Source organism: Zootoca vivipara, chromosome 13, assembly GCF_965207765.1.
Source record: "Zootoca vivipara chromosome 13, rZooViv2.hap1.1, whole genome shotgun sequence".
In the NCBI taxonomy this organism is placed as follows: Eukaryota; Metazoa; Chordata; class Lepidosauria; order Squamata; family Lacertidae; genus Zootoca; species Zootoca vivipara.
The window spans coordinates 43234958-43253526 of NC_142596.1; the positions used below are offsets into that span (position 1 = coordinate 43234958).

General features: G+C 46.1%; 1 protein-coding gene across 1 annotated transcript; it reads right to left on the bottom strand.

Moving 5' to 3' along the window:
• Nucleotides 1-10169: 10169 nt before the first annotated feature.
• Nucleotides 10170-17608, bottom strand: BHLHA15 (basic helix-loop-helix family member a15). The gene is made up of 2 exons (XM_035132310.3): nt 17458-17608; nt 10170-12789 (listed from the first exon to the last, which is right to left on the bottom strand). Exon 2 carries the CDS (start codon nt 12703-12705, stop codon nt 12181-12183), a length of 525 nt encoding a protein of 174 aa, XP_034988201.1. The 5' UTR covers nt 12706-12789; nt 17458-17608; the 3' UTR covers nt 10170-12180.
• Between the last annotated feature and the right edge of the window lie 961 nt (nt 17609-18569).

An 18569-nucleotide genomic window follows, 5' to 3' on the forward strand; every position in this document is an offset into this window, starting at 1 on the left:
CCCCCCCGTGTATAAGACACCCCTTATTTTGGGGGACTCAAAATTAAGAAAATGGGGATATTGCCCCCGTGTATAAGACTACCCCCCTCTTTTAACATTCTTTTTAAGTAAAAAAAAAAGTACAGTACATTATATATGAGTGACAGACAGTGTCCTTTCAGGTTCCCCAGAATAGTTTGGAAAACTTCGTATTTATTTATTTTTAATTGGCACTCCAGGGTTCTTTAATTGCATAAATACTTTTCCTCCAAAGTTGGCATTCTTAAAAGTAACCCAACCTCAGAGTGCCAACTTCCCCTCCAGCATTTTTCTCCCTCCAGTGTTATTAAGAAGCAGAGCCTAACAAAGGCAGAGCTGATATTTACTCAAGGTAGGTATACACTTTAAGCAGTACGCTCTGTACCACTTGCTAAACTGTTAGTCTAGTGATCGCTTTGCCAAAAGCATTAATAACTTTGTCTTCCCCCAGCACAAGGACACTGTTATAAAGTAGGTAAGATGATATCTTTTTTCCCCCTTTTTGGTTCTCTCAGGTTAAATTCCTGCCTGTGAGAATTAGTCAACTCCTCAAGTTTCACAAAGCTGTATTTTTTAATATATATATTTTTAAAGGAGAGAATGTCTAGATTTTGTTAAAAGCTAAGCTTTGGAAACCAACCTTCAAGCTAGACTTGCGGGTGCTGAGTTCGAATGCCATGTCATCCCTTGCCTGGAAGGAGGACTCCATATTGACTACACAGTGTCAACAGTGTGATGCAGCAGCTAAAAAAGCCAATGCAATTCTGGGCTGCATCAATAGGAGTATAGCGTCTAGATCAAGGGAAGTAATAGTACCACTGTATTCTGCTCTGGTCAGACCTCACCTGGAGTACTGTGTCCAGTTCTGGGCACCACAGTTCAAGAAGGATACTGACAAGCTGGAACGTGTCCAGAGGAGGGCAACCAAAATGGTCAAAGGCCTGGAAACAATGCCTTATGAGGAACGGCTTAGGGAGCTGGGCATGTTTAGCCTGGAGAAGAGAAGGTTAAGGGGTGATATGATAGCCATGTTCAAATATATAAAAGGATGTCATATAGAGGAGGGAGAAAGGTTGTTTTCTGCTGCTCCAGAGAAGCGGACACGGAGCAATGGATTCAAGCTACAAGAAAGAAGATTCCACCTAGACATTAGGAAGAACTTCCTGACAGTAAGAGCTGTTCGGCAGTGGAATTTGCTACCAAGGAGTGTGGTGGAGTCTCCTTCTTTGGAGGTCTATAAGCAGAGGCTTGACAGCCATATGTCATGAATGCTTTGATGGTGTTTCCTGCTTGGCAGGGGGTTGGACTGGATGGCCCTTGTGGCATCTTCCAACTCTATGATTCTACACTTGCATTAGTGTATGCCCAAAGTTCTGTTGCACATAGCAGAAATTGCACAGCGTTCTTTTGAAAATAAAGAGTTGGAAAGCGTCACAAGCCCAAGCCCAACATGGGGCTCGAACCCACAACCCTGAGATTAAGAGTTTCATACTCTACCGACTGAGCTATCCCAGCCTGTCAAGCACACAGAACAGCAACTCCTTGGTATTTTTCCCATGTGCCTTCTCCAGAGTAACCCTTGGAGCCAATCCTCAGCAGCTGACTCACCTCATTTCACTCTCATTGGCTCCAATCTGTTACTAAAAAAACCACCTGATTGGTTGGCTCTAAGATACTGGAGTCTGAGGATGGATCTACACACATGGAGGGAAACGCTATAAATAAGTCAGAAATTAAATCATTATAGCAAAAGAAAAAAACCGCTATGGAAAATTACATATATATTTTTTACTCCCCACCGCCATCTGGTGTTGCATGCTTATAACACATTCAAAATGCTGTGTTTTGATTAATGTAGCTGAGTCTGGAGACACTGCTGCAGAAATTGTAAGAGTTATTCAGCCCTTCCTTGTGACCCTGGCCACTACACCTCTCCTGACCACTCATCAGCCTGCCACAGAGCTACTTCCGCCCTGTGGATTACAGTGGATGGCAAGCACACCTTTGCATAAGCTTTCTAGGGCTATGCATGTACAGAGGATATAAGCAAGATACAAACACAGCCACATGCTTCCAGGAAAAGCCTTTTAAAATGACCCGGACCACATTCGAGCAAAAGTGAGACGAAACAGTGCAGATCTGTGTGCACGTCTTCTCGGATAACAGACTTCCATTGACTTTAGTGGGGCTGGTCGAGTCCCGAGAAAGTCCTATTGAAAGCAACAGAAAGCAATTCCTTAGCTGCTGCTCGGCGGTTTAATGTTCTGTCACATCCAGTTAGACATTGGCTCTGGCTTTCTCTCTCTCTCTCCTTGGCTTGCATCCAAAGTTGTGTTGGCCAATCAGATGTGACATTTGAACTTAAAATGCCACTCGAATACAATCCAGGGTTCTGTATGTGCGTGAATATAGACGAGAGATTGTCTATAGGAAAGGATCAAACACTTGGTGGCAGATCAAGTTCCCTGCGGATCCTATTAAAACCATTTTGCCTGCAGTGAGGGCTACATTGTTCATGCTCATTTTGCATTCTAATAGCCCTTTTCCTGTTCTTCCTAAATGATGCAGATGATTTGACTTTTCGCAAAGGTGCCTTTGCCATAATCTCTTGGGAGCAAACAATGGTGACCTTTCTCAACAATTCTTCCTGCTGTTCTTTCTCTCTTGCTTGTTTTGTGTGTGTGTGTGTGTGTGTGTGTGTGTGTGTGTGTGTGTGTGTGTGTGTGTGGTCGTCTGCAGCAGCAGCGACAGTGCACTTAAGTAATTTTAGAGCCACGGTTACCAGTGTAGTGCCCCTAGAAGTTGTTCAACTACCGGTACTACATACAACCCCCATCCAGTGGTGTAGTGGCAAATTCAGGGTCCCTTTGTGCAAGTTGCAGCCCTGCCCCTTCTAAGGGTATGCAAGAATTCTATAATACAAAAGTGATAATTAGGGGTGCATTGCAACAACCATTGCAGATCTCCATTTGTTGCCTGTCCGCTAGGTCTACTATTGTTCCATGCACGTACTTGGCCAAATGATTTGGAGTGCTCTGACATCTTCTTTTGGAATGATTTACAATGTGTTTTGCATGAAGGTCCATTGTACATAACAGAACTTGCACACCATTCTCTTGAAAATCGGGTCCTCCCTAACAAGAGGGACCTGGTGTTGCGGTGCGACCTGGCAACCGGACCCTGTGTTGTGGGTGGGTATGTTTGGATGGCCACAACACCCTATTGGAGGTCCCTCCATGCTGGGTGCAATTAGACCATTGGGATGCCAGCTAAATTCTATCGAGGGAGCTCTATTTAAGCCCATGCATGTGTCCCTGAGCTTCCTCTTTTGGGCCAGTGCATCAGAACACCCACCCACCTCTCCCTATTTTTAGGGCTTGCACACATGACCTTGCTATGCCGTCGTGTGTCGTCTGTTGTTGGGACCAGGGCAAGGCAGGAATTTTCCCCACTTGGCTGATAGGCTGGTGCCATTTGGGTTTCGCCTGCCACATAGCAAATCGTCACAACTTGTAAGGTTGTGGATAGGCTCTGGTTCAGGTGATAGGGGTGGCAGAGCGGTCTGGCCATTCCTATGTGATGGGTATTCTGTTAAAGAAATCCTGGGACTCTTGGCTGGTCAACCCTGAGAGGGGTTGTGCCCGGAGCCAGAGTCCAGGGGCGCATCTGGCTGGTGGACTGGCTTGACCCTGCCTTTCGCTATGCCGGGTGTTCACCCAAAGCTGACCTATGGTGTGCCCTGGGTCAGCAAGCATGCAGGGAGCTAGTCAAACCAGAGCCTATGCAACCACTCACTAGATTGTAATCAATAAAGTTGTGGCCTAGATTCTGCCCAAAAACAAACCAAAATTTGAGTCTTGTCTGAATTTATTTGGGGACGGTTAAAAGGTCTACACAAGGGACACAGGTGGCACTGTGGGTTAAACCACAGAGTCTAGATCTTGCTGATCAGAAGGTCAGTGGTTCGAATCCCTGCAACAGGGTGAGCTCCCGTTGCTTGGTCCCAGCTCCTGCCCACCTAGCTGTTCGAAAGCATGTCAAAGTGCAAGTAGATAAATAGGTACCGCTCCAGCGGGAAGGTAAACGGCGTTTCTATGCGCTGCTCTGGTTTTCCAGAAGCAGCTTTTTCATGCTGGCCACATGACCCGGAAGTTGTCTGCGGACAAACGCCAGCTCCCTCGGCCTATAGAGCGAGATGAGCGCCGCAACCCCAGAGTCGGACATGACTGGACCTGATGGTCAGGGGCCCCTTTACCTAAAAGGTCTACACACGCAACGGAAATGCCCTGTGTTCCTAAATGCTTAGCTTTCAAGCATATAGAAACAACAACTCTTTGGTGTTTTAACCGCATGCCTTCTCCAGAGTGGCCCTAGGAGCCAATCCCCAGTGGCTGACTTAGCGGTACCTCATGTCACTCTGACTGGTTCCGATCAGCACACAAAGGGTGAGAAGACTTCTCAGTGGCCGAAAGATCCTTTTCCACGCTGGTGGGGCAGCTCTAGGACGCTGCAGACTGGGACCCTGCTGCAGAAATAGTAATGGGTTTCCCGCAACCCCAGACCACAACATCAGACGTAGCCAGCATGGCCAGTAATTGGGAGTGATGGAAGTCATGGTGCTAAAACGGGTTATACCCTGTTTTAGATTCCTGATGTAATGGTATTATTCATGAGGTTGTAGCCGTCAGGGAATGTTCTGAAGACGAGGACTGGGGAATGCATTCCATGGCAAACCAGCTTCTCTCTGATGGAGAGCTGGAGGGGGGAAAGTGCCCCCCTTGTCCACAGTGTGTTCAGAAGCAGAGAGAGAGGGAGAGAGAGGGGGGAGAGAGAGGGGGGGAGGGAGGGAGGAGCTGGACAGCTAAAGGGGGAGTTACCCAGTTACGATATAATGACAACAGAACCAGAAGGGAGGGGGCAGTTGGTTGAGATGGCACTTGAGAGTGTGGGGGACTCCCCTTCACCACGGAATCAGAGGTCCGAACGCATCAGAGAGCAGAGGAGTCAGAGGGAGGGAGGAACTTCCCATTGGTGCCCTAAAATGCTGCGGAAGCTGGAAGGAGGATTAGACTAGCCAGTTGGCCTCCTTGTGGAGAGCTGTGTATTTTGTGTTTGCACCATGATGCTGTAACAAAAGGACTATAAATCTATCAACTGCTCGTTAATTCTTATCTGGGAAGTTACCAAAGGGAGGGGAGGACTCTCCACGCCTGACACCATTGTTAGACCCATTGTAGTTCATGGCACCAAGCTAGTCGTGTCAATTAATTCCAATAGGTGGGCTCTGAGTTGGACCAGCGTTGGAGACTTGAGTCAGGCCAATGGCTCATCTACTCCAGCATCCTCTTCTCACGATGGCCAGCCAGATGTCTATGGGAAACCCACAAGCAAGACCCAAATGCAATAGCACTTTCCCTGCCTGGTTTCCAGCAACTGGTGGAGGCAGACTATAGCCATTGTGGCTCGTAGTCACTGATAACCACCTCCACAAATTTGTCAAATCTTTTCAATCCATCCAAGTTAGGGGCCTTCGCTGCCTCCAGTGGGGGTGAGTTCCATAGTTTAACTAAGCACTGCATGAAGAAGTACGTTCTTTTGGCTGTCCCAACCCAACGTTCAGCTTTACTGGGTGTTCACATGTTCTGGTGTTTTGAGACACAGAGAAAAAACCTGTCTCTCTCCTCTTTCACCATGCAATGCATAATATCATACACTTTGATTGAGAGCAATTGCTCTAAATCAAAAAGTCCTATTATAATCTATAATAGATTAGAATTAGTGGAAGTGAGGGAGATAAAATAGAGGTTGTAGATAATACAATGGTGTGAAATAAGTATTGATAGAAGTTAAGGACAATTTAATTAAGAAGTAAGACCTAGATAGAATATAAAAGGATAAGATATAAAAGATTAAAGAATTAAGGTATAGTTAAAGTAACAATTAGAATTTATATAAGATTTAGAGTTTACTACGGAGGAAATTAAAGAATCGCAGAAGGAGGTGGAATGAGGAAGTCAATAGATTGGAAATAAGGGTTATAGTTAGAATTTTTGTTTTTGCATTTTTGTATTTTTTTTGTATTCTTGTTTTTTCTTTTTTATGTTTTGTAATTTTCTTTGTGTGTTTTGTATTTTGGTATGTTTTGTTGTTTGAGAAAATCTTTAATAAATACATTTAATTAAAAAAAAATCAAAAAGTCCTAAATGCTTCAAGCATTTATCTCCTGGGTCATCTTAATCTCCGGGGTCATTTTCACTGTGCTTTGCTGAACGTTTTCCCAATTCCACAATACCCATTTTTGAGGTGTGGTGACCAGAAGTATACGCCCTGTTCCCAACGTGGTCACACCAAATATTTGCATAACGGCATTATGAAAGCCTCAGTTTTACCTGCAATTCCTAATAATCCCTAGCAGGGAATGTGCCTTTTTCAACAATTTCCTTTTCCTTCGCAATGGAGCAAGCGATATGTCTCTCCCAGCTTCTGGTTCTCATAAGCGGCATCGGTGAAGGATTTTGACAAACGGCATTTTTAAGGCAGCGTGATAATGGTGATTTATATTAGCAAAGATAAGAATAACTTTGGATATTCAGTGCAGCAAGACGGTGTGCAGGGGTGTGTGAGAGATTCTTTGTATTAGCTTATGCAAATAGGGGCTGCATCCTGCACCCCTTCCACAGGTGATGGGGTCGTCAGTGCACAGATATGCGCCTGTGGGACATTGGTACATATTTATTTTCAAAACAATATCTGATAGGCTAATCTGACAGCAAAGACCCTTATTAAACAGAGGATTATAGATATAGAAAGACAGAAGGATTTGAGTAAAGTACCTCAGTTTCTGATTGAGGAGGAAAGGAGATACTTGGCCCACCCAGCCAGATATTTATTCCACCTGGAAATACCCTCTCATAGAAGAGCATTCACTTTGGCCCGTAACCGCACAATGCCTTCAGCAGTTCTCCAGGGGAAGTACAAACGGATCCCCTTATGTGAGAGATGCTGCCTATGCGGATCAGGAGAAATGGAATCTGTCGGCCATATACTTCTGCGATGCTGCTTCTACGAGGAGGAGCGAGGCGAGCTTATCCACACTACACTGGCAGAACTACCTGCACGCTCGGATAATTTCTATATAGAGTGGCTTCTTTCTGACGCTAACTAATGTGTCAGCGAAGGTAGCCAAATTCTGTGCTAGAGTCATAAAAATTCGGTCTAATCTAACTAGCAGTGTCCAAATATCTTCAGAACATCTTCAGGACTACCGTAGCTAAAGAGGACCCAGTGTTATTAATTGCTGTAGTAACACTCCTTTTAATCAGTTTTCTTATAAACAATTGTTAAAACCTATATTTATTGCCTATTTTTAGATTATTACTGTTTTTCCTTTATTGTTTTATGTATTGCATATTTATGTGTGCTGGTCAAGAACCGTAATCAATCAATCAATCAATCTGATAGGCTAAAGAGGCCCTTCCTAATTAACTGGGCAGCAGCATTTTTTTGAGGTGGGAAGATGGTATTAATGGAAGTGCTAAGGAAAAACCCCAGCAGCTATTGATGGTAAGGCATTGCAGAAAGTTGGACCAGACTGTTGTTGTTTAGTCGTTTAGTCATGTGAGACTCTTCGTGACCCCATGGGCCAGAGCACGCCAGGCACTCCTGTCTTGCACTGCCTCCCGCAGTTTGTTCAAACTCATGTTCGTAGCTTCGAGAACACTGTCCAACCATCTCGTCCTCTGTCGTCCCCTTCTCCTAGTGCCCTCAGTCTTTCCCAACATCAGGGTCTTTTCCAAGGATTCTTCTCTTCTCATGAGGTGGCCAAAGTATTGGAGCCTCAGCTTCATGATCTGTCCTTCCAGTGAGCAGACTAGGCATCCCCAAACTTGGCCCTCCAGATGTTTTGGGACTACAATTCCCATCATCCCTGACCACTGGTCCTTTTAGCTAGGGATGATGGGAGTTGTAGTCCCAGAACATCTGGAGGGCCGAGTTTGGGGGATGCCTGGACTAGACAATTCTTGGTGGGCCACAAGTTCCCCACCCCTGGGGATGCATTGATGTAGGGATGTCCAACTGGTTGATTGCAATCTACCGGTCGATCGCAGGGCATTCCTGGTCGATCGCATGATCCTGAATGATCCCCCCCCCCCAAAGTTCAACAACCGGCATTAATGTATGAATGTGGCAAACCCATTCACAAAGTCATATAATGAGGCAGAGAGCCAGGGTAAATGTAACAGGCTGCAGCCTCAACCGCAGCCACAATTCCAGTTTGGTTTTCAACCGAGGAGCTTTCACGTCACAATAACAGCTGCGTGCAGAACTGCCCTCTCTCTCTCTCTCTCTCTCTCTCTCTCTCTCTCTCTCTCTCTCTCCCTCAAAAGAAGCCCATGTTTGTTTACTTTGCAATTAAAGTATTTCAGAATTGGTTTAGCCTTGTGTTTGACTTTCCATGGACTGCAGTAAAATGTGTGTGTGTGTGTGTGTGCATTTGCGCATTCCGGCCTTTCCCACAAGGCACCTTTACAATATGTTGGTTTGCACCAAACAAAAAATGTAAAAATCCTGCAGATGTGCTTGGTATCACTAAAGGTCGTTCCAGATGGTACTCTGTGCCCCTTTCAAACCTGCAACAGCTACAGCTAAATGATGGAGAGCAATAGACCAAAGGAGACTGGAGGGTTGTCTGAGAGAGAAAGCTGGAAACTTGAACGTGAGAAGCTCCAGAGAGAGAGAGAGAGAGAGAGAGAGAGAGAGAGAGAGAGAGAGAGAGAGAGAGAGAGAGAGAGAGAGGTGTTTAGTTCTGTGCTGCTCTGCACTGGACTTTGGGGGAGCAAGATCTGTTGGGGGGGATAATGCTGTTAGCTCCCCCCCCCCCAATGCTCATATAGAAATAGAACCATATGTTCCAAAGACTCCACAGTGTCACTGACCTTCATTCAAAGAAATGGAAGCCTGGGCTAAGCACGGGAACCTTTAGAGTCTCTCATCACTCAGAGGTCAGGGTGACATGTAACAATAGCAGCACTAGGGGAAATTGCTTTGCCAAAACGTGAATGTTGGGAGAAATTGGAACAAAAAGGATTGTGAATTTTCAGTAAACATATGCATGTGGTCTTCCCCTCTTTTTCTCTTTTGTATTTTTTTTAATTTTATTTTTTATTTTGACAAGGTAATAATCATAAATAAAGAAGAATAAAAAGGTGCACCCCACCACCGAGACTATTCCATTGTAACTATCCAACCTCCCAAAATTTCAACACCTCTTGCGATGGTTTGACCCCTTTCCATTTTAACAGTACAAATCATACAAACACCTTCCATGCCTCCTCATAATCATTTCTCCTGCAAATTCCCCGTCTTACCTTAATGGCACATGTTAATTTATCATTAATACAGTCATACCTCGGTTTAAGTACGCTTCGGTTTGAGTACTTTCAGTTTAAGTACTCCGCGGACCCATCTGGAACGGATTAATCCACTTTCCATTACTTTCAATGGGAAAGTTCGCTTCAGGTTAAGTACGCTTCAGGTTACGTACAGACGTCCGGAACCAATTGTGTACTTAAACCGAGGTACCACTGTAGCTATATCCCACACCTCTTTATACCAATCTTCCATTTTATGCTCTCCTTGCCCCTTCTACTTCCTAGCTATAATAATTTGTGTAGCTGTCAATAAATTTGTGAGCAAGTGGGTGTGTTTTAATTTGTTGGAAGCCACCCAGAGTGTTTTCCCCTTTTCTCTTTCTGGTCTGTGTTTTTGTTTAGATTAGCTTTTTTGTCTTGATAAAAATATATCTGACATTAATCTCTCTTCCAAATTTTAATAAAATCTTTTTAAAAAAATAATAATAATATATGGATGTGTGTGTGTGAGGAATCAGTAATGGAGAGAAACCCAAACTGGGAGGGTGTGTGTGCAAGGATCCTGCTCCAACTCCTATCAGCCCCAGATGATGGGAGTTGTAGTCCAATAGAATCTGGAGGACCACTGCTTCCCCATCCCTGGACTATAGAAGATCCTGCTTGGTCTTGGAAGGAGAGATGCCTATAAACCTATTCTGTTATCCACACTGGTGCAGAGTTTGAATCCATAGTTGAGATATGAGCGATGGCAAGTTAAAAACAAGAAGAAAACAAAACCAATTCTTGATTTAATAATTCCTTTCATCCTTTTATTATACTTCACAGTACAAAGGGCTTTATTTTTGACAACACTGGCTCAGAATTAGCTTAATTAATCACACCCTTGATTCGCTCAAAGTGTACAAGAATCCCCATTCCTCTTCCGATCACAGAAGCTGCAAGGAAATGCTAGTTAGCATTATTTACCATCACCTACAGTTTATAAACAGGGGAGCACCTCGTACTTTCAGGACTTAAGTCATGCTAGGTGCTGTTCACTGGTAAGTATAAAAGTCCTTTCTAGCGTCACAAACTGACCGCAGGGCAGATAAAACCCACTGTTAAGGTCCTGGTTGCTTTAATTCAGTTAACATTATATGCAAAACTCAGCAGCAGAACACATGCTTGGCGTGCAGAAGGTTCCAGGCGCAGACATTGGCATTTCTAGGCATGGTAGGGATAGACCCTTGTTAGAAACACTGGGTAGACCACACTGAGCTACATTGACCAATGGTCATAATTGATTTTTAAGGCAGTTTAAAGAGATTCTTGGCAGTGGGCTCAGGTGGTGGCAGGCTCTTCTTTGGATGTGTTCAAGCACAGAAGTATAGGGACCCGCTTTCTGCTGAGTCAAACCATTGGTCCATCCAGCTCAGTATTGTCTACACTGACTGGCAGAGGCTTTCCAAGGAGCCTGCGTTCAAATCTACACCCTACCCCTGAGATTGAATGGACATCTGTTAAGGATGCTGCTGTGGTATCCTACAAAACAGATCATCGATCAGGGGGGGAAGCAAGTGACCCCAAAGGTCATTTCCAAATCCATGTTTCTATGAATGGAAGATTCTTCAAGTTACATAGAGTCAGACCAGTGTTCTGTCTGACCTGTTTTGTCCACACTGGCAGGCAGCAGCTCTCTGCAGTCTCAAGTATCCCAACTTCATTCTCACTCAACATCTTTTAAGACTGGGATTGGGTCTGGGCCCTTACCTCCTCTCTGAGCTGGGCCTGTTATGGGTCACAGTATTTACATTCATCCTGGACTTCTTTTCTTTTTTGGCAGGACAAAGGGGGTTTCATTTCAATTTTTTTAAAAGTTCACCATAGGAACAAGTCTCTTTGTTTTTAAGAAAAAGGAAGGTGTCCCCCAAACGGTTGAAAACTAAGCAAATCTACAAGCTAAAAGCTGACTTAGGGAGAGAGAGAGATGGGCCAAAGGAACAGGTATATACAACACCGAGAAATACAGTATAGATTTTAAAAACATGCAGTCTAATGCAGCTTCTATGCACTTATTCCTAGAACGGTAAAACAACTGGAAGGTGGTAGCTTTGCCTTCACTGAAGTTTTTATACAGCCATCTGTCTGGGATTTCTTAAGCTGTGATTCACGCACTGTAGAGGGTTGGACTAGATGACAGCTGGAGTCCCTTCCAACCCTACAATTCTATGATACTATGAACTGCGACCTCAAAGTACTGGATTTGCCTAAGGCATTTAGAAAACCCTCCCTCTAAGGGCGGGTACTCAGTTAGTGGCTGCAGGTGAAAATACTGCCAAAACAGAACTGTGGAGGTAAACGTGATGCCACCAAGTGTCCGTGTGTCAGCATGCTCAGAAGGTTTGCTGAAATGCAAACAAACAAACAAACAAACAAACAAACAAAACCCCTGAATGGGACCACCTCCCTCCACCCCCAAAATTATACTCCAATGAGGGCCGAGTAGGTTCGAAAACTGCAGAATTTTAGTTAGAAAAGAAAAACAAAGAAAATCCGCGAATGGAGGTGGCGGCGAGTGTCGTGGCCTTCTGGAGGAGAACAGGAGAGCTTTTGTCCTGCAATGTGTTGGGTTGCAGAACCCATTGCATAACCCAGCCTCAAAATTGTTCGGTGCGAATTCACGGGTCTTTTCAAACAAACAAAGGGGCACAGACACAGCCTTCCCTAAATCCTTTTGCCACGCTGTTGGTTGACCCTTTTGGGGCTTCCCCGGGAACAGGAAACACAAGCAGGGAAGACCCTTGCCTACCCTCTAGCTGCCCTGCCTGAAGCTGTGGATCTGGGTGGAGTACTTCTGCAGCTGCCCTGCAGGATCGTCGTCTTCCCCGCAGTGCTGCTGATAGTGTTCGTACAGTTTGGATCTGCTCCCCGAACCGGGGGCCTCGGCCGCCGGGATGTGCCCATTGGACATCCGGAGGATCGTTGAGGTGAGAGACTTAATATAGTTCTTGGCCAAGGTGAGGGTCTCGATTTTGGAGAGCTTGTTCTCCGCCCTCACATGGGGGATGACCTCTCGCAAGGCCTGGAAGGCGGCATTGAGCTTGTGCATGCGCTGCCTCTCCCGCTCGTTGCTCTCCAGCCTCCGCAAGCGCCTGTCTTTGCTACCTCCCCAAGGCAATTTCGCAGGCCTGGAAGGGCTCTTCTGGCCCTCTTTGTTCCTCTTCTCTTTGCGCCGCAAGCATTTCCCGAGTTCCTCCCCGCCGGGGGCTGGCTCTTGACACAAGGATTCCTCGGGGATCGCGTGCCGACGTTTCACACCTTTGCTTTTGGCCTTCATCGTCGGCGCGACGCCAGGAAACCGGATCCCAGATCTCTTGCGTTTATTTCCTCATGGAAGACGTTTCGGGCACCAACCAAAGGGCTGTTTTAAAAAGAAGACACTAAATTGGTTGCCGACAGAGCCAGAAAATGCATTCTCATCAGATGTCACTCAACAGGGGTCTGCCTGGTTTATATATTCAGGATATAGAGACAGTGGAGTCCTGGGTTTTGTGGGAGGGATTGTCACTTCAGGCTCCAAGGGTGGACCTGACTTTCGGAATGTAAAACGTGGGTTGGTAGGCTGCATTTATTGCACACTTTGTTTTTTGTTATATGCAGGCAACTATCTACTTGTGCCTGACTGCACACATGCATGGAGCGGGGAACCCAGAAATGGCACAAAAGAGCTGGAAAGTCTGTAGCTCACGAACAGACCCTCCCCAGAGCCTGCAGAGGAAGACCTCTTTGGGTTACAGGGAGGGTCTCCTCACAATCTGGAGGCACAGCAGGACTTTGCTGAGGCTGCTCAGCCTCTCTGCCTAACAGCTGACACATGGGGTAGCGCAGCAGCAGCCGCTTTCCTAGGCATCAGCTGAGAAGCCTCAACAAAGCCCCGTTGAGCCTCCGGCTTGCAAGTAGACCCTCCCTGGAGCCCGAAGATGTCCTCTTCGGGCTCTGGAATCTCCTTGTGAGCCATGAGGGCATAGGTGCCAACTCCCTGGGGCCCTAGGTGCCCAAGCACCCACAAAATTCCCCATGAAGGGGCCGGGCACCCACAAATTTCCATGCCAGGGCCATGCACACTGCATGGCACCCACAGCCCCGGGCACCCACAGTTGCTGGGCCATGCTGGCACTCCTGTTTGAGGGTGTCTCCAGGGTGCTCCCCACTTATGTGCATTTCACTTATACGTAGTGGCCTGGAACGTAACCACAACGTAAGTGGGGAGTTACATATTTGTGTATGTGTGTGTGTACTTTTATTGTATTGTTTGTTATTTATAAACCAGTATCTGTAAAAAAATAAAATATCAAAGCCAGTTTACAGAAACAGCACATAAAATTGTGCAGTATAAACTGTGCAGTTTAAATCAGAAATCAGCAAACTATTGCAGGAAGGTGTATTCTTAATTGCCTGCACAGGCCTCAAGGAACTGAGAAGTTTTCAGCAAGCGCTTAAAACAGAAGGCGCCTGCTGAACCTCTCTTGGCACAGCATCCCACTGGCCTGGGAGAATGATGACATTAAAGGCTCAGGTCCTTGTTATTGTCAAATGTGGAAATGATACATATTTTTAATGTTTTGCTGCTGTTGCGACCTGCTTTGAGCTAAACTTGGTTGTTGGAAAAGCAGGATGCAAATATTAAACCCAAAGCTAGAAAACTAATAAAAGCAGGGAGAGGGAGCTGGGATAGAACGTCCCCCTGCTATGTTTTGTATTTTGATTTGGAAGGGATTTCTCGCATGGAGAGTTTTAAAAATGGCAACCTCCCCCTTCTAGCTCTCTTGCCTGCTTGGGAGCAGTGCGTCCAATGCTCTTGTGTCTCCCAGCCCTTTAAAGCCAGGACAGCAAAGAGCTGGGAGAGCCCAGGCAAAAAAAAGAGCTGTTCCATACTATGACAACTGCAGACCCTGAGCTGTCTATCCCACCACCAGGCAGACAATAGATACAGAGCCAATGTTTATCTTTCCCATCTGCACCCACCATTCCTCAAAGGGAGCTCAAGCAACACACTTGGGCTCATCCCAGTTATCCCACTCACAACTCTGCAAAGGAAAAGAGGTTGGAAAATACCCAATTGCCCAAGGACCACCCAGTCAGCTTCATGGTCAAGCAGAGAGCTGGACCACATCAGCACCTCCAAGTCTCTCGCCACTCTCACCCAGGGATGGAGAAGCCTGTGGGCGCTCTAGGCATCTCTGGACTGCAACTCCCTTCATCCCAGACTGTTAGCCATGCTTGTGGGGGCTGATGGGAGCTGGAGTGCAAGAACACCGGTGCGGGGGGGGGGGCAACCAGTTCCCTCCCATCCCTGCCATAAAGAACCCCAAGCTGAGATGGGAAAATCTGAAAATGGCTGGTTTCCATTGTGAGGAAGGATTAGCACCAGAACTGGGTGCCTGGGTGCAAACTGCAATAGCAGGAAATTCAAGTAGCACCTCGGAACAAAAACCAGATAGGCATTTCAGAATTCTAATTGGGCATGGTAAGAGTCTGCTGGATCAGGCCATCTAGTCCAGCATCCTGCCCTCACAGTGGCCAACCAGATAGATCCCTGTGGGAAGCCTGCAGGCTGGATGTGAGCACCAGATCACTCTCCCTTCTTGCGGTTTCCAGCAGCTGGTATTCAGAAGCATGACTCCCTCTGACTGAAGCTGAAAAGCTCAAATTCAACATTTTGCAGACTTTAAAAAAATATTGAGTAATCTCGAGACAGAAAAAGATTATCGACTTTCTAGATCAGGAATGGGGGACCTGTGGCCCTCTAGATGTGGTTGGATTTCCACCAGCCTCAGCAAGCATGGCCAACAGCCAGGAATGATGGGACGATGTCCAACAACTTCTGGAGGGATGTGGATTTCCCACCGCTGTGTCTAGATCCAATTCTATTTCTATGATACTAATGGCATCCATAAAAGGGGTAGATTGGAAGACCTGGATGGATGAACTCATAGTTTCTAGAAGCAATGGAGCCATCAAGTTACTATGACCCAAGCCTGGTCTCTGGAAACATTTGCTACATATGAATCCATGTTGGAGAGAATGATCTTCACCATTGAACAACCAACACTAACCATAGCTGCCAAGTTTTCCCTTTTCTCGCGAGGAAGCCTATTCAGCATAAGGGAATTTCCCTTAAAAAAAGGGAGAACTTGGCAGCTATGACACTAACCAGCTATATTTGCGAGGAGGGCTGTAGCTAAGTTGCAGAAGATCTGCCCCACACGCAGAAGGTCCCAGTTTCAATCCCGGTCATCTCCAGGTAAGGCTGCGAGAGACTCCCTGTCTGAACACCTAGAAAGCCACTGCCAGTCAGTGTAGACAACAGTGACTTGGATGGACGGATGGATAGGTCTGACTTGGTATTAAGGCAGCTTCCTATTACCCAAACAGTTGTGTATTCAAGGTGAGGTTTTCAGGCAAGGAGGTCAACTCAGACCATGCTCAACCTCTTTGAGAGGCAAAATGCCATTAAGGGTGGGGAAAGTAAGCTATGCTTCTCTATACCATTTGTCCCAGCAGAGATTGATTAAATATTGGCAGCAACAAAAACAAAGCAGGCAACTGTCCACTTCCTAAGTCCTCAAAGGTGAGCAAACAGCTGAAGGAGGCATCCAGCCCCAGCTATCCAAGGATAGGAGACCTTCCCATACTGTTCCAAAGTTGCTTTTAACTTAGGGTCCGCTGCCCCTCTCCTCCAAGCTTTATTCTTTATCTCCAAACAGCACCATAAAATCATAGAACTGTCGAGTTGGAAGGGACCACAAGGGTCATCTAGCCCAACCCCCCTGCAATGCAGGAACGTGGGACTTGAACCCACAACCCTGAGATTAAAAGTCTCATGCTGTACCAACTGAGCCATTCTGGGTTGCTACCTTTGCTCAATAATATATTAACACATGAGCACAGCAAATACTCACATATTAAGTACGTTCAACAGGCAATTGCACTGGGCTGCAGTTCCCTGCTGAGTGCACATGCTGCAGCAGAACAAGGCGCAGGGAGTCCGTTGGGCATGTCTCCTGCCCTCTCTCCCCTCTTTAGGAAGCGGCCTTATGCCACATGAGACCAAAGGCTCCATTGAGCTCAGTACTGTCTACACTGACTAGCAGTGAGTCTCCAGAGTTTCAGACTGGGGACATTCTTCAACATACTGGGAGATGCTGGGGAATTAAACTATTGGCTAGGCGTCCTAGCATTGAGCCCTTCCCCGTGCTAGCAGCACTCTCTTCTCTTTTCATGACTTAGGTCCCCATATGCATTGTACATGCAACACACTTTACATGGGTCCCCCATATTAATCCTGGGGGAAATTGAGTTCTTAAGTGTGCTAAGGGTTGTTATGAAATCCCTATTCTTCCCCTCGGAAATACAGTTCTCCGAGTGGCTTAAGAATCATTGCCTCTTCCCAGGGAACTTTGGGAAATACAGTCCTGCGAGGTTACTAGGGCTCTCCGAACAACTCTCAGCACCTTTAAACTACAGTTCCCAGGATTCTTTGCAGGAAGCCATGATTATTTAAAGTGGTATGGTGCTGCTTTAAATGAATCATGTAGATGGGGGCCTTACGCTGTTGCATGTGCATCCCCAAAGATCTCCAGCAAAAAGCTACACACTCAAGAGCTTCCGCTTTCTCACTAGTCTGTTCACATTCCACTTCCCCCTCCCCAAAGAGCCAAAGGCTGACATGCATAGCTCTCCCCTCCATATCTTGTCATCACAACAACCTTGTGAGGTAGGCTAGGCTGAGAGACAGGTCAGGCTCCTTGGCGATTTTGATCCCAAACTCTTAATTAGCTACACCACACACTGAGCCCTGGCAAAGTTTGAACCAGTAAAAGATGTTCCTGATCCAGAATGAGACCCATTCTAAAAGAAGAATGGATTTTTAAAAATGCAGTGTTTTGCACTAATAGTTTTAAGAGTGTGTGTGTGTGTGTGATCAACCCCCCTTGATTACTCTCCTGTTCAGATTCCAGTCTCTCCACCAGGATTTTTGATTGTGAGCAGTTCTGAATAAAAGACAAAATATGGGGCGGGTGCCTACCTAGCAATGGGGCAGATGACGGCAGCAGCATCCTTAACTCCAAGCTGGTGTGATCAGTGAGCAAGGTGCTCACATCCAGGAGAGCAAGTGCTTTGAATTCCTCTGCTTCCCGCAGACTGCTCACTGGGGAAAGGACACGTCACTTTAATGCACAAACAGGTGAGAGAGGAGGAGTTTGGCTCGGTCAAGTCTTTTGCAAATAAGCCAAGAGGTGTGTGGCAGTTGTGAAATTATAAGAGTGTTTCGGCATGTGGCTGACGCTAAGCAAGGATTATGCAGTGTGGGCAATTGTGGGGGGGGGGGGGAGAGGCTGGTGGCCTTACAACCATGAAATGTCGTTTCTCAGCCAGTCAAGTGAAGCAATCGAGGGAAGGTCGGCCTGACACGCACCATACCTTCCAACATTTCTCCGATGAAAATAGGGGTGTCCTATTCAATAATAATCATAATAGCAGCAGTAGTGATCCTTCTTATTCTTCTTATTTATACCCCACCCCATCTGACTGGGTTGCCCCAGCCACTCTGGGCAGTTTCCAACATCTATAAAAACATAATGAAAAAATCAAGCATTAAAAATCCTTCTCTATACAGGGCTGCCTTCAGATGTCTTCTAAAGGTTGAACTGTATAGTTAGTTACTTATCTCCTTGGCTCGGGGGTCGCATAACTCCATAACCTCCATAATTTCTCCGATGAAAATAGGGACGTCCTAAGGAAAAGCGAGACATTCCAGGATCAGATCAGAAACCAGGACGGCTTCTGTTAATCCGGGACTGTCCCTGGAAAGTAGGGACACTTGGAGGGGACACACACACACACATACATTTTGCTTTCTTCCACATAGAAAACCTGCAGGGAACCTGCACACAAATCACACACGTGTGTTACTCTCTAGCTCAGGCACCCCCCCAAACTCGGCCCTCCAGATGTTTTGGGACTACAACTCCCATCATCCCTAGCTAAGAGGACCAGTGGTCAGGGATGATGGAAATTGTAGTCCCAAAACATCTGGAGGGCTGAGTTTGGCCATGCCTGCTCTAGCTCTAGCCCATTGTGGAAGCAGCTATCAATGCATTCTTCCATCACAAGCAAGGTATACAATTATTATAAATC

Coding starts and splice junctions, on each gene's coding strand:
- BHLHA15 (XM_035132310.3), bottom strand. CDS start 12,705: ATGAAGGCCAAAAGCAAAGGTGTGAAACGTCGGCACGCGATCCCCGAG.